Raw genomic sequence first — 15863 nt, 5'->3', positions numbered from 1 at the left:
CTTGTGATTTCATGCTAGATATAGTACCTTGATTCAAATTCAACTACTACTCCTCAGTCAAGTCCCCTGGTAGCCAGAATTATCTGGTTCTATCTACCAGAATCCAGGAACCTTTAATGAGATTCAACAGAAAGACTGTACTACTTGTTAGTCAAATATATCTCACACGGTACCAGAAGACCTTGTCTTTGGTAGGTAAATTGAATATATACTGTCCTTCCTGTGGCTGGGAGTGGAATACCAATTCATTTTTTCAAATTAAAGGGCAATTTTAGCACGGTGAATCCACCTACCCTGCACATCTTTGGGTTGTGGGGGCAAAACCCACACAAACACAGGGAGAATGTGCAAACTCCACATGACAGTGACCCAGAGTCGGGATCGAACCTGGGACCTTGGTGCGGTGAGGCAGCAGTGCTAACCACTGTGCCACCATGCTACTCAGGTAAAATTAGTTATGGGGCTCTGCAGAGGGGTTTGAGTAAAGGTGGGGGCTGTTTATGACTTTGAGGAACTGTTTGTTGCAGGGGGGGGGGGGGGGAGGAGGGAGGGGTGAAAACATTTGTACAGACTGCTGGGAAATATGTTTCCCAGAGTGTTTGTCTTGTAACCTGTTTTGATACATGTTGGTAATAAAATACATTAAAAAAAAACATAAGTGTGGAATCTACTAATTCAGTTCATCCAACCAAATACTAGCTATAATCATGAAGCTCTTCAATCAACTGTCCAAAGAGAATAAAAAGAATCATTGGCGCTGCCCCCTGCATGTAAAATATATTGAGGCCAATTGTTGAAACTTGTACAGATCATGGTCTGAAAAATAAATGCTGGTTGCACGGCATCCTTTTTTTTTTGCACCATCAAATGGTATGGACAAAAAGGCTTGGAGTTGCACTCCATTTGCACCAGTGGGTTGCATACAATTTCAGGGGTTCTCATTGGCATATGACTTAAAATGGAAATCATCAGAGTATTTGGATATCATATACCTTTAAAATGCCAATTTTGGAAATTGCCATTAAAGGGTGGCGATGCAGCAGACAAGATGTTTGGACCTCTACATTACTGCACTGGATGGTTTATTGTCCACAAGAATGCTGAATATTGGAAATTGGAAGAGCTCAATGCCAACATTTTTCCAAACTGACTGAGACCGAGCACAGGAGATACAAATACGAAATCCTCAAAAGGTGTCTTCTGATCTATGGAAGGATTGGCAATAAGTATCAACTTCATATACCAGAACTGCAGACAAGTGCTGAAAGTACAATGATTTGACTAGAGCGTGCACGGTTAAAAATGAACAGAATTCCAGGGTCCCCAATTCAGATGCCTCATGTAACAAATATCAGCAAGTCATCTCAAATAGGGTAGAAGTGAAACAGTAGAATTACACCAGTGCCCTTTGACTAGAGTGGGAAGAAATAATTAGTCATGGTCCTCTGGTCAGGTTAATTGCTAACACCCATTGTCTGGGTACAAGAACAGCCATTTTGTTTAATTACCATAATAGTATTCTAAGCTAGATCATTGGTATTTATCCCACTTTAACTTCCTTCTCATTACATCTTTCAATTTCATTTAATTGCTCCTGGAGCACTATTTTTGATTTGATATCCTGGATCAACCTACCCTCAAAGTAAAATCATTAACTATAAATCAGGAACGGCATGGTAGCACAGTGGTTAGCACTGTCGTTTCATTGTTCCAGGGTCAATTTCCAGTTTGGCGTCACTGTGGAGAGTTTACAGAATCCAGCTTGATTAGGCCAGTCATGTTATCATATTCTAGATTTTAGACAATAAATATACTCACATGGGGGCTGTTTGAGACCAATATCTACTGTTCATCTAAAATAATACATGACTCAACCATAAAGTTTTGTCTTCAATTAAATGCATTCAGCCCTTTGAGCCTGCACCCATTCAATAGGATTATGGCTGATCCTCTATTTCATTGCCATATTCCAGCTTTCTCCCCATGCCCTTTGATGACATTAAAATCTAAAAAATAGCTTTCTTGAATACATTGTGACTTGGCATCCACCAGCTTCTGTGGTAGAGAATGCCAAAGGTTCAGTACCCTTTGAATGAAGAAATGTTGTTTCCTCATTCATCTTAAATGGTCTACCCTGTGTCCCCAGATTCTAGTTTCCCTAATCAGGGGAAATGTCGTCCTTGCATCTCGTCTGTCCAGTATACTTTTCAACCAGATCTCCCCTCATTCTCTCCCCCACCCCAAACACTAAGTACAGGCCCAGATAAACCAATCTCTCTTCATGGGACAGTCCCACCAATCCTGGCATCTGCCAAGTGAAGTCATTGGGACTTAGAACATAGAACAGTACAGCACAGAACAGGCCCTTCGGCCCTCAATGTTGTGCCGAGCCATGATCACCCTACTCAAACCCACGTATCCACCCTATACCCGTAACCCAACAACCCCCCCCCTTAACCTTACTTTTATTAGGACACTACGGGCAATTTAGCATGGCCAATCCACCTAACCCGCACATCTTTGGACTGTGGGAGGAAACCGGAGCACCCGGAGGAAACCCACGCACACAGGGGGAGGACGTGCAGACTCCACACAGACAGCGACCCAGCCGGGAATCGAACCTGGGACCCTGGAGCTGTGAAGCATTTATGCTAACCACCATGCTACCCCACTTGAAACATTAGCTCTTTTCTCTCCCTACAGATGCTGCCAGACCAGAGATTTTCCAGCATTTTACCATTGGTTTCAGATTCCAGCATCCACAGTAATTAGTGTTTAACCAATGCATCTATTTCCACAGCCACTTCCTTTAATACCATGGTGATTTGTTAGCTTTTAACCCCATTAATTTCCCCAGCACCATTTTCTCACTATATTCCTTTAATGCTGCCCTCACTAGACCCTCGCTAACATTTCTGGGAGATTATTTGTGTCCTCTTTTGTGAAGATAGAACCCACAAATAGGTGTTGAATTCTTCTGCCACTTTTCCCTCTAGCTTATAAGTGAACTACTTTTATCTTTACTAATCTTGTTCTTCATGTATGGACCCTGCGGTTTTACTCATTCTATTCCCGCAGCCCCCCACCCCCCGTCAAATTTTTTGTCCTCTTTTGCAGAATTCTATAATGTTCCCAATCCTCAGGCTTGCTGCTTTTCCTGACAATTTTAGATGTCTCCTCTTTCCATGCACATTATTCAAATATGAACCAGTGCCCATCACCATTAACCCCTTTAGTACAGTTCCCAATCATACCCTCACTGTTCCTTTTATTTAGTTTCAAGACCGTAGTTTTGGATTGGACTACTTCACTTTCCATCTTGGAAGAACATATTATGGTTGCTCTCCCAAGGGATTCCACACGTGTTAATTAATCCCCTCATTCCACAGTACCCAGTCGATAATAGCCTGTTCTCTGGTTGGTTGATCAATCTATTAGTCCAAAACAAAAATCATCATGTACACTCCCAATAAAAAAATCCACTGTACCATTGCTAGTTTGGTTAGTCCAATTTATATTTAAATTAAAGCTATTCATGATATCGCTGTACCCTTACTGCATGCACTGTTTGGTGATCTATAGATAACCCCCAACATATTCTGCCCTCAACCACAAATTTAAAAAGGTACATGGTCAAGACATACAGAACTAACAATTAAATTAACAATGTAAACTGAAGTGAATTAATTCATGCTCAATTATAGGCCAAGGAATCAATTTTTTTAATTTTTTATTTAAAATGACACTTTTGGCAGTTACATACATACAGAACTCCAAGACTTTCAAACTTCCTTATTGGAAGGACATGCATCTTTACATACGCTGTTGTACTTTTATGCATAAGTTAAACTTGTATAATATTAATCTGCCATTCTAATAGAAAAACACTAACAAAAAATTTCCAAGGAATGTAAAGTAACAAAAAAATTAAATAGTGGGGAAAGTGCACCAATCCTACTGCTGCACTGCAGTCTTTCCTGGAATATCAATGGTTTCTAATCTTAAAGAACTTTCTCATCCTCTCCTCAAACAAAAAGATACAGTACAAGTCAGAAGAGAATGAAAAAACTCAACATCTAGTTCAATAAGTTACTTCTGAATTCCTCCATATGCAAGAGGCATAGGGTAACCAGTTTGTGCCTGGAAACCCATCCCCATTAAAGGTGGGGGTGGATACTGATACGGAGCTCCAACAGATGGCTGCTGACCAATGCCATTGCTCTGCATGGCATTAGGACCAGAATGACCACTTCCAAACTGCTGCACTTTGCCACCAATAGCCTTGTAACCATTTTGATTCTGACTGCCATATGAACCAGCTCCCTGGCTAACAGATCCTGGAAAACTGGAGGAATTTCCAAACCGAGACATACTTCCGAAATTGTTCGTGGAGCCGAATTTCCCAGAACCAAAGGCATTTTGGCCGGCTGAGGTGTAACTTTGAGTGTTGAAACCATTCTCCCTTCCTCCTTGTCCGTATACCCTGTCCAAGCTATCCCTATTCCTAAAGCCATTATAACCCCCACCCCTGTTGGAACCAGAGAATCTGTCTCTTCTATCATCACGGCGATCATCTTTATAGCCACCTCTACCCCTGGAACGACCTGTTGAATAAAACAAAGACATTAATTAGTACAAATACAAAATAGACAGCACTTCAGAATCCTGTACAATCTCAACTAACTGAGAAATCACTCAAATAATACTTGCACCAAGTGCCCCTTCTAGCTGGATTGGATTCTCTCCCTTCTGGAATAAATTTCCCCTTGGCCTTACCCCCTCCTAGGCCTTCATGCGTTTCATGGCCAGTAATCACATTATGGCCCTCTTGCCACTAACCCTTCTGCACCCCAGCAGCAGCCATATTTCCAGCCACTTAGTTCACAGAATTTTCTTCCCCAAACGGTTCAAAACTCCCTGTTTTATTTAAAAATCCCAAATCTAAGTTCTCCTTTGGGCACAGAACCCCTCAAGCAACTGGGAATAGATTTAAAGCATATAGAAAAAATAACAGCAGCTATTAAAATCCCAGCTCAAAATTTAATATTTGTAGAATATATTACCTGAACCTCTGTCTTCTACCATCTGTATTAGTTTTGGGTTGAGAGCCTGATTTGCTTCACGAAGCACAGAGATAAGGTCATTTGCTTGCTTTATGTTGCCAGGAGTAAAGAACGTGTAAGCGGTGCCAGTTTTGGAACTGCGGGCAGTTCGCCCAATGCGGTGAATATAGTCTTCAGAAGAGTTAGGGTAGTCATAATTGATGACAAATTTCACATCTTCAACATCTGTAAAGTGTTGCAGTGTTGCAAAAACAGGTGCAAATTATGCACACCACAACAGTCAGATCAAAAACAGGAGTTAGCAATTGAGCAAACAGCTGCAGCATCATGACTGTAAAGCAAATGTTAAAACAACCCTTAAGTTCAAATCCTGTGGGAATACTACTGTGGGAAGAGAAAACAATGCACACTCCCCTTAAAAAAAAACCCAAAATCTTAAAGAGAGATACTTTGAGATCTTACCATTGGGAGTATGCATTCACTAGTCCATTCCCAAGTCAGCGAACTCCCCACATGTTATCAAGTGACATCCGGATGCTTCTACACAGTTGGGGCCACTTTGTACATTGTTGCCTCTTCATGTGCCATTCAGGACCTTAGAACAGTCAGGCAAGGTCCTTCCTACACATTCATGAGAAGCTCAGGATTCAGGCCACACTGCACGTCTTGCCAAGACCAAAATAGACTACAATTAAACAAAACCCAATGGACACCTATATCCCCAATACCTCCCTACTCAGTTTTTCTTTTGACATCTTGTCTAGGCAAGCACTTCTAAGAAGCCAGTGTCCACTTGAGAAAATGTCTCTGTTTGGCAGGTCCTGACATGACTAATATGCATTAGGTGAGGGAGGAACTTCAGAAGATGAGGGCATTACACTGCTAGATTATCAGTGTCATCTGAAGCTGGGGTCTACTAATCTTCACTAACTTGTGCCAGTACTCACCACCAATTTCTGAAAGAGGATCTTTCTGATGTTAACGCTGCTCTCCATTAAAATAAATAGAAACATGAAGCATTGAACAAAGTTTTAACAATTAGATACTTGTTCAGCGCATATTTTGGAAAACTCGCTATAATTTTTTTTAAAGTTATAATTTAGCTAAGGGAGAAAACTGAAAAAACTAGGGTACAATAGAGTGAATAAAAGTAAACAAATGAACCAAAGATTTAGTGAATGAGATGTGGCAAGTGCTTCAAGTTATCCAGGACAAGAACAGGTTTTTAGGGTGGTGGGCCAATGTTGACCATTCTCCCGTTTGAAGATTACTGGCACACAATGCTCTCTGCTCAGCATCTCTGTACTCGACTGGGTAGCTGCCAGCCGATCACATCGATTAGTCCTCCTTCCCCCTCTCGAGTCCTCGAACTGTCATGCCTAGGCCCTGCCACAAAGACTGCACCTTTACACAACTTAGAAAAAAAAACGCAAAGAAATGTTAAAGAAAGCAATGATATACTTTCTTTAAATCTTTGAATAAAAGTGGGGAAAGACAGAAGTTGAACTGGCATTACTAACCTAAACCTCTAGATGCAACATCTGTGGCAATAAGGATTGGTGCTTTGCCTGACCGAAACTCTATAGGAAAAATTAGAAACAGTTAGATCTTGCATGCTCAAATTGCAAGTGGACCAAGTTCAAGCTGAGCACTACTTACCATTTAGAACCCAGTCACGCTCTGGCTGACTCTTATCACCATGAATACACATTGCCGGCCATCTATAACAACAAACAGATTACAATTGACATACATGAAATAGTTCAGAATTTTAAGTCAGTGTTCTAGATGAAATTGCATTAAAAGCGTTAACTACAAACGAAGCACAATTTTACAGTTCAAATCAGTCTCCGTTGGATATCTTTGCTCAGCCACTGCAAAATTTGTTTTGGTGGTGGGAATCTGGAATGCACTGCCTGGGAGGGTAGTTGAGGCAGAAAATAATCTTTAAACAAGTACTTGGAGGAGCACTTGAAACGGCATAACATTCAAGGCTATGGGGCCAAGTGCTGGGAAGTGGGATTAGTGTAGATTCTGGGTTTTTTTTGCTGATCCAGACTGAGTGGGCTGCTCTTCTGTACTGTATGATTCCTCATGAAGCAAAAGTTTCCACTTAGCCTCAACTAAATTAAACTATAGGCACAGATGAAGAGGAATATCATAGTTAACTAAAAGCGTTCATTTGACTTGAAGGTGGCAACCTACTTAACCAAAATTATGCAAGCCTTTAAAATACCATTTCGCTTTTGCTGGCTTATTCATTATTGCTACTCTGTCAGGCCTCACATTGGGAACTGTGGAGGAGAGCTACATGTCATGTTTTAGCAAGGGACACAATAGCCACTTTTATGCTGATCTACCAGAATTCAAACCACAAATGCTGTAGGCTACAAATTGTGTAAAACAGAAAATGCTGGAAACTCAGATCCAAAGCAAAAGAAAAATTTAAACATGCAAAGGAGGAAGCAAAACAGGGACACTGTTTAGTCTGAAGTTGAAATCTTACATCAAAGCCATAAAGTGCCTAGCCTAAGACAAATCTCTCACTTGACACCCCTTGTTTCCTTTCTTGCCCCATCTCCATTCCCTTTAACTCTAAAACTAATCTTTCCTGACTACAGAAATTTCAGTTTTAAGTTCAAAACTTAATACCTGCAGTGATCTACTTTAAGTGCATGTTCACAGACACACTTTAACCTTTTGAGGAGTATGGCAGAAAGTGGTGGAAGGATTTTCACGAGTACCAACCTGCTGAACACTTCTTCTGTGGCCAGGTCCTAGTACTGGACTCAAACCTAGAGCTTCAGGCCCAGCAGCAGGGTTGCTACCATTGCACCAGAAGGCTTCCTGGGTTTTAGTTCAAACATACATATGTTAACCAAACCATTGCATTAAAAAAAGTTTATCTACTTTGTTCGGTTATGAATCTCTAATCAATCAATGTACCCAATCCTTAACTATGGGCAATACCAAATGTGTATTTACAAATCCAATTCTACACAGAAAGCAGTTCAACTTGGCACTAGTTCAAAATGGAAAGCTTAAGTGGAAAAAAGGTTTGTGGACAGCAACAATCAACTCAATTTCATGTAAATAAGCCAAACATCTGGTCAGACAGACAACACAACTCTATTTTACCATGTGATTTAACAAATGTAGGCAAGTTTGACAAGTACACTCACCCATCTCTCCTCATTCGCCTTGTAAGTTCATCGCATCTCCGTTTGGTCTCCACAAAAATTATAGTTTTGTTTTCTTTTTCACTCATTATTTCCTCCATCAACCTCAGCAATCTAGAAATGTATTAACCAGCAATAAAATTAGAGCATTTCTAGCAGAGCAACATTCAAACAAGAGGCTGCAAAGAGATGACATGTGGGCAACGTTGTGGAAGTTGGAGTATGTGGGGTGGGAAAAAGAAATGGCCGGAGAACGGAAAAGCAGAATTTTTGTGTTAAAGTGCGCAAAATGTAGCGATTTTGAGAGAGAAATCAAGATAGCTTGCAGTCAACAGCTATCAACATTCTAGTGGTTACTATGGACCAGAAACCGAACCACAGTCAGAAGCTGAAAAAGTTCTATGAAGTGTAACTTACCTGATTCCCCAAAGCCTGTCCACCATTTACAAGGCACATCAGATCAGGGAATACTTTCCACTTGCCTGGATGAGTGCTGCTCCAACACTCAAAAAGCTTGACACCATCCAGGACAAAGCAGCTCGTGTGATTGGCACCCCTGACAGTGGCAACAGGCAGCAATATGTACCATCGACAAGATGCATTAAAGGAGCTCAATAGGACATTCAGGACTGAGACAAGAGGACGTGGATGAGGGTTTTTCATCTCGGGGAAAGGATATGGGGAGCTGGCAGAATTGATGATGTTCAAACATGATCGTAGCAAATAACTAAGCAGGCTCAAATGGGCCATATGGTCTATTCCTGCTTCTATTTATGTTCTTGTGACTGAACTGAATTATCTAGTAAGTATAAAAATCAAAGAATTTTCAATGTAGATTTGCAAATACCTTAGTATTGCACTAAGACATAGACCAAGTTCTGGTAGTCAAAGCAACTGACCTTAAATCTTGGATTCACAAATGTTTTCTTCCCTGTCTAATGATCTGGAAAGTTCAGGTGCATGAACAGTTAAAGCTTTGCTATGACACCAGCTTCACAGCTCACTAAATTTGTTTTGATAGTACTGTCAAAGAAACCATTTGAAAGAAATTAAATGGCACAGTAGGTGGCAAGAACATGGTAGCCATGTCTTCAAACTGGCAGAATCTTTTACCCAAAAAGTGAAACCACATTGGAGAAACAGGTCATTGGTTTGAGATTAGAAGTTCAGATATACATGGTTATGGGTACTGATGTCAGGAACATTTCCAAATGTCCCATCTGTGGAAGAAATGGCAGGAAATCATGGAGACGCTAGACAATCTCTGCCTACTATAATACTACAGAAAGAAAGATCTGGACCGGATATCAGAAAACACAACAAGGGGTAGGCAAGTTAACCACTTTTAAGATGGTTACTTGGATAAAAAGGAGCTACCTTCCTATGCCAGGAGAGCTCAAGGCTCCAGCAGACACATTCCAAGTTGTACCCTTTACATGATATGATGCAAAGGCAAGAGTTTACTTAATACCTAGCAACATCTGTCCAAAAATCTTATCCAAATCTCACTTACTTATCGTCTTTCTCAACCTCTTGGCACACATCTATAATCTGCAGGATGTTGTGATTGGCACTAAGTTCCAATGCACCAATGTTAATTTGAACATATTCTTTCAAGAAATCTTCAGCCAACTGTCGAACCTCTTTGGGCCAAGTTGCACTCCACATCAAGGTTTGCCGGTCAGGCTATAGAAGAAAACAAATTGAAATGAACAAGAAATCAATTTCTAAGTTAAACATTTTATCCCTTCCTTTCCACCCACCAAGACATCCGAATAAACATTGGACAAAAACCAGAGTTTAAAAACCAAACAAAAAATAATTTAATTTGGAGCTGCAGCCGCTCCACAGTGACACACTTGGTCAATTAACAAATTGCAACAAAGACATTTGTAATCAGCTTTAAGATGGCTCTGAATAGACAATTAGTCAGACATTTTAAGAACACATTGTCAAGTTCTGGATCCTGTGAAAAAAAGTAACTTACCCGGATCTGTTCAACAATTTTACGGATCTGTGGTTCAAAGCCCATATCAAGCATGCGGTCTGCTTCATCAAGTACCAGATATGTACATCTCCTGAGATTGGTCTTCCCAGCTTCCAAAAAGTCTATCAATCTACCAGGTGTTGCAATACAGATTTCCACACCTAAAGCATCGAAGGTATACAAGATTGTGATTTATCAAAACATTACAGAGAAATGCAGGTAATAATATCGAAGTCAGAGCAAACAATACCTCTTTCAAGATCCCGAATCTGTGGGCCCTTTGGCGCTCCTCCATAAATACATGTTGATTTTAGGCGAGATGCTCTTCCATAATCATGTGCCACATGTTGTACTTGTTGAGCCAGCTCTCTGGTTGGTGCCAGTACCAGACACTGAAAGAAAGTTTATTCTCCAATGTCAAAATGTCAAATTTCAATCTATTACCAATTCTTGTAACCCAAGTTAACATGCTACTTACAATGGGACCATCTCCACGTTCCAGGAAAGGCTGGTGATTTATGTGCACAATGGCAGGTAGCAAGTACTGCAAAAAGAAAAATCAATTGCCAAAGCTTAATTATATAGCCTTAGGATAAGAGGGTCAGAAGCTTAGTTTCAAAATTCTTATCGATACCATTAAGAATTCACAATTGGGGCAGCACGGTGGCACAGTGGTTAGCATTGCTGCCTACGGCGCTGAGGTCCCAGGTTCGAATCCCGGCCCTGGGTCACTGTCCGTGTGGAGTTTGCACATTCTCCCCGTGTCTGCGTGGGTTTCGCCCCCACAACCCAAAAAGATGGGCAGGTTAGGTGAATTGGCCAGGCTAAATTGCCCCTTAATTGGAAAAAATAATTGGGCACTCTAAATTTATAAAAAAATTGGATATCAGAATAACCTAATTAATAAAGCATTAAAATCTCTTCCACGTAATTAATGATTTATGCAGTCTGATATGCAAGTTACTTCACCCAGCACAGCAAATTAGAGAAACTCATTTATACAATGCCTTCTAATTCTCAAGATTTCCCGAAAGTGCTTTAAAACAGTGTTTGAAATGTAAAATAAAAAGACCTCACTGTACTATTGTAAAGAGGGGCAGTGGAGTTAGCATCCTGGTCAATATTTACTCATTCTCTAGTCATCACACTGCTGTGTGCAGGAGCTAACTGTGCACAAATTGACCTTTTGCTTTCTATACTACAAGCAACTTCATTTGTACACAACGAGGTCCTATAGATAATACGAAAATAACCAGGTAATCTGGATTTGGACAAATTCTACATCGTCTGGTTCAGACAAGACAACAGCACACAAGTATACTTACAGCAAGTGTTTTACCAGATCCAGTCTGTGCAATCCCAACCATGTCCTTGCCACTAAGCGCAACAGGCCAACCTTGAGCCTGAATAGCAGTCGGTTCTGTGAAATTTTGCTGCATTAAAACATCCAATACGTATGCTGTGGAATGGACAAAGGCAAATATGGGTCTTTATATTGTCCATTGTGTCAATTTTCTACGAGCTACGATTCTCAAGTTACTCGTCTCTGCCCAAGCCATTTTGCTGACAAGACAGATACCACCAGAAATAGTTTGCCGTTACATCTATGGTAGTTTGTTTCAAGCAGTTCAGAAATGATATGATATTGCTTACTATTCCCTCTCCTCCACTCATTCACTCCGATGTTACTCCAGTATGCATAGAGAAATCTCCAAGCAGGGTTAAGAAAATTAAGACATTCCATTTCAATATATTTAATAATATTAGATTGAAAGGTGCACGGTGTTAGAGAATCACTCAACAGATTTGATATTTAAAACCAGTAGACCACACCTCTATCAAGTACAGTAAGTCTTACAACACCAGGTTAAAGTCCAACAGGTTTGTTTCGATTCACCAGCTTTCGGAGCACAGCTCCTTCTTCAGGTGAATGATCAGGATTCGAATGATCAGTGCTCAGATGATTCGAAACAAACCTGTTGTTGTAAGACTTCTTACTGTGCTCAACCCAATCCAACGCCAGCATCTCCACATTATGGCTACCCTTAAATTAAGCACACCTCAAACTAGATTCTAGTAACTCAAGCCCAGACGAGAACCTGACCTCATTTCTCACCATCCCCACAGTGCTACAGGCAATGCAATCCCCAGAGGTATCTTGGGTTTCACACCACCACCAGATGCCACGGAATAGTGACTGGGAGTTACCAAACAAGGCCATTCTGACCAATTCGGGACATCATAACCTCAGGTTAACAGACTGGAACCCTATGCATAGTACATCATATTAAGGACTAGATTGCACAGCACCAAACACTGCTGCCTCAGTGTCAGGGACCCAGGGTCAATTCCAGACCTGGGTGTAGTGTGGAGTTTGCATGTTCTCCTCCTCCAGGTGCTCCAGTTTCCCCTCAGTCCAAAGGTGTGCAGGTTAGGTGGATTAGCCGTGATCAGTGCACTGGGTTAGGGATATTTGAAGATGAAATAAGCAAAGTGGATATTGGGGATCCTGTAGATGTAGTATATCTGCATTTCCAGAAGGTGTTTAATAAGTTGCCACACAAGTCAATACACAAGGTTATCACATGGGGTTAGGATTAATTTATTGCTGGATAGTACACTGGCTAACAGAAGAGAGTTGGGATAAATGGGTCTTCTTGGATGGCAAAATGTAACTGGTGGGATGCCTCAGGGTTCAGTCCTTGGGCCCCAACCATTTACAATCTATAACAAACTGATACAGGGACAAAAAGATTCTGTAGTCAAATTTGCAGACGACAAACAAAATACGTACGACAGTTAGTTGCAATGAGAAAATGAGAACCGTACAAATGGATATAGCCAGGTAGGAGTGGGCCAAAATCGTATTGAAAGTCGGAGAAGGCTTGAGGTGCTGAATTGCCTGCCCCTAGTTCAGATGATCTGTTCCATCAGCTCTTGGTCTGTGGCCCTACAGATGACAGCACCTCAAGCACAAATCTGTTGTAATAAGGGGATTTCTTGACCAATATGGAGATTTGGGGTTATGGGGAGAAGGCATGAGAACAGGGATGAGGAACACATCAGCCATTATCAAATGGTTGAGCAGACGCAATGGGCCAAAGGGCCTCATTCTGCTCCTACATCTTATGGTTAGGCAGGAGAATGGGCCCAGGCAATGTTCTTTCAGAGGGTCAGTGCAGACTCGATAGATCAAATAGCCTCCTTCTGTACTGTAGGGATTGTATGGAATTAACAGCATGATTACAAACACAGCTCTGGCAGTGTAAAGGTTATAACCAGATTAATATACTCTTGTATGCTTCACCCGATGTCGGTGTCTATTTATTTATATTGTGGACCTCGCGTTGCCCTATAATGTATTTTCGTTTTATATTATTTGCATGTACTAAATCATCTGCTCGAGCTGCTCACAGAAAAATACTTTTCACTGTACCTCAGTACACGTGACAATAAATAAACCCAATCCAATAGTGGCTATACTTACTTGGAAAACTTGCTTCAACAAAGTTCAAAACTGGTTTAGGACAAATAATTCCTTTTACTGTGATTTCTTTGGTTCTTCTGTATTGTTCAATATCTTGCTGCAATAATGAACAACATTGTCAGATCAAATTATTAACATTTAGAACATAGAACATAGAACGATACAGCGCAGTACAGGCCCTTCGGCCCTCAATGTTGCACCGACATGGAAAAAAAAAACTAAAGGCCAGCTAACCTACACTATGCCCTTATCATCCATATGCTTATCCAATAAACTTTTAAATGCCCTCAATGTTGGTGAGATTTAAACCCACTTAACCTCAACCCTTCTAATGGTCTGCCGTTCAATGAGATGATGGCTGATTAGTGCACCAACTTGGCTTCCCCCATAGCCCTTATATAGATTTAGTTCATTTCAGATTAAAAATTGACTGGCCCAAACCAAATTACAGAAGTATTCCAGTCATCTGCCACATGTAGACCCAATAATATGAATTTGTATTAGATGTAAAGTGCATTACCACCAAAAGCTAGATATTACTTCGACAAGCTTCGGCAAGTTTAACAGGAATTAAAAAAAGGCAAGTTCATAAGCCACCGGCATTTTGTGACTAATACTTCCTCATTGAAAAACACCAAGATTCATGCCTGTGATTTGCTTTCATTCGTTAGGGGAACATGTCCACCAGGGGGAAACCAAACATTAGCTCAGAACACGCTATATTTATTGAAACATTTCCATTCAACGGTATGGGTAAGCTAGTGGGTGGGGAAAGATGGTCCATTTGTGACTCATAGGAATGAATCATTGCCACACTTAGGAATAACCCATCAGCTACAAGCGTCATCCCAACATCCTCCACAACCGTTGCCAAGTCAAAGCACATTATCACGCTGAGATTGATTTAGGTGACATATTGGATAAAAGCGGATTTCGGTGACATCCCCCTTACAACCCCATAGCTGAACCCCCTCCCCATACAAACCCAGTCTAAAATTTACTTCAAAAACCTAGGGACCATCAATTTCTTGGGGACCTAATGGTTATTTGATTCCAGGAATCTATGTGGTACAAAAAAAATAGGAGGGGGGGGGGGGGCGGGGAAGAAAGAGAAAAGGGATGTCCTGCCGGTCATACCACAGGTCGGTTCAGCACGTCTATGTGTTCGACGTAGAAGTTCTTCTCGAATTTGGGCAGCTCCTCCATGTCCCATTTTCTTTTCCTCAGCTTCTCCCCCGGCTGCCCGAATTTCCTGCCGGGTGGAGGCGCGTTCCTGCTGCCACCGAAGCGAGGTCCACCCGAACCGAACCTGGAATTGGGAGGGAGAAAGAGAGAGAGAGAGAAAAAGGGACCACGTTTAAAAATAAGAAAAAAAATCGCACACCTTTATTTTTAAAAAATGGAAAACGAGGCGCAGGTTTTAAAGATACAGAAAAAAAATCACCCCTCACCACAAACCAGGGGCAGACAGAACATTGCATCAGGTAACTTATAGATGTTCCCATCACCACCACCCCCCCCCACAAAAAAAAACCTCCCGGCCATTTTAGATACAAGGAAGAAACCTGCGACACGAGGTCAAATTGAACATCGAAATAAAAATTATATTGATGAAACCGTGACAAGACAAAAAAAACACATTTGGACGTTTAAAACGAGAGGATAAAATGATTAAATTTAATTTGCCACAGAACCGTCTTCACATTATCGAGTATTTTTTTTTGTAAATACAAACTCCACACGATATACGCCAGTGGGGGGTTTTTAACGGACCGCATGGCGGCCGCTCGCCCGCCAGAACGGAACCGGCTTTTCTCCCAAAACGCCGAATGCGCATCCTTTTAAAAAATAATAAAAGGGGGAAAAAAACGCCAGACTCACCCGCCGCGCTCTCGACTACGGTCACCTCTTTCGTAACCAGGCATCATTTAAAGTGATAGGAGGGGGTTGGGTTGGCGGTGGGAATTGCTTTTTGCCGCTCGGCCGGAGAGCGCTGCTACCCAATAAGCCGGTCGGAAGCTGAAGCCAAAATGCCGGTTCCTTGTCCGCCTTTAGTCCAAAGCCGGCGAGAGAGAGCCCGGAACTCCTTCCGCGTATCCCTGCGCAATTCAAACACGACGCCGCTCCAACTCTGACCCAGATACCCC

At 41.4% G+C, this 15863-nt stretch overlaps 1 protein-coding gene across 1 annotated transcript; it reads right to left on the bottom strand.

The window, feature by feature from the left end:
* Positions 1–3713: 3713 nt before the first annotated feature.
* ddx5 (DEAD (Asp-Glu-Ala-Asp) box helicase 5) lies at positions 3714–15801 on the bottom strand. The gene is made up of 13 exons (XM_038776538.1): positions 15598–15801; positions 14854–15025; positions 13717–13813; positions 11555–11688; positions 10708–10773; positions 10480–10621; positions 10230–10390; positions 9756–9928; positions 8246–8356; positions 6723–6784; positions 6584–6643; positions 5064–5288; positions 3714–4604 (listed from the first exon to the last, which is right to left on the bottom strand). Exons 1-13 carry the CDS (start codon positions 15642–15644, stop codon positions 4090–4092), a joined length of 1965 nt encoding a protein of 654 aa, XP_038632466.1. The 5' UTR covers positions 15645–15801; the 3' UTR covers positions 3714–4089.
* Between the last annotated feature and the right edge of the window lie 62 nt (positions 15802–15863).

The sequence above is a fragment of the Scyliorhinus canicula genome, chromosome 18 (genome assembly GCF_902713615.1).
Source record: "Scyliorhinus canicula chromosome 18, sScyCan1.1, whole genome shotgun sequence".
Taxonomy (NCBI): domain Eukaryota; kingdom Metazoa; phylum Chordata; class Chondrichthyes; order Carcharhiniformes; family Scyliorhinidae; genus Scyliorhinus; species Scyliorhinus canicula.
Note: the sequence above shows the minus strand (reverse complement) of the source record. Positions and strands in the feature narration are given on the sequence as shown.

Bases quoted from the DNA above. Each gene is read 5' to 3' on its own strand.
- ddx5 (XM_038776538.1), bottom strand. From the start codon at position 15,644: ATGATGCCTGGTTACGAAAGAGGTGACCGTAGTCGAGAGCGCGGCGG. The intron at 11,689-13,716 runs GTAAGTATAGCC...TCCATTCCACAG, and splicing joins TGTTGAAGCAAGTTTTCCAA to CATACGTATTGGATGTTTTA. The intron at 10,391-10,479 runs GTATTGTTTGCT...TCGATGCTTTAG, and splicing joins GATTCGGGATCTTGAAAGAG to GTGTGGAAATCTGTATTGCA.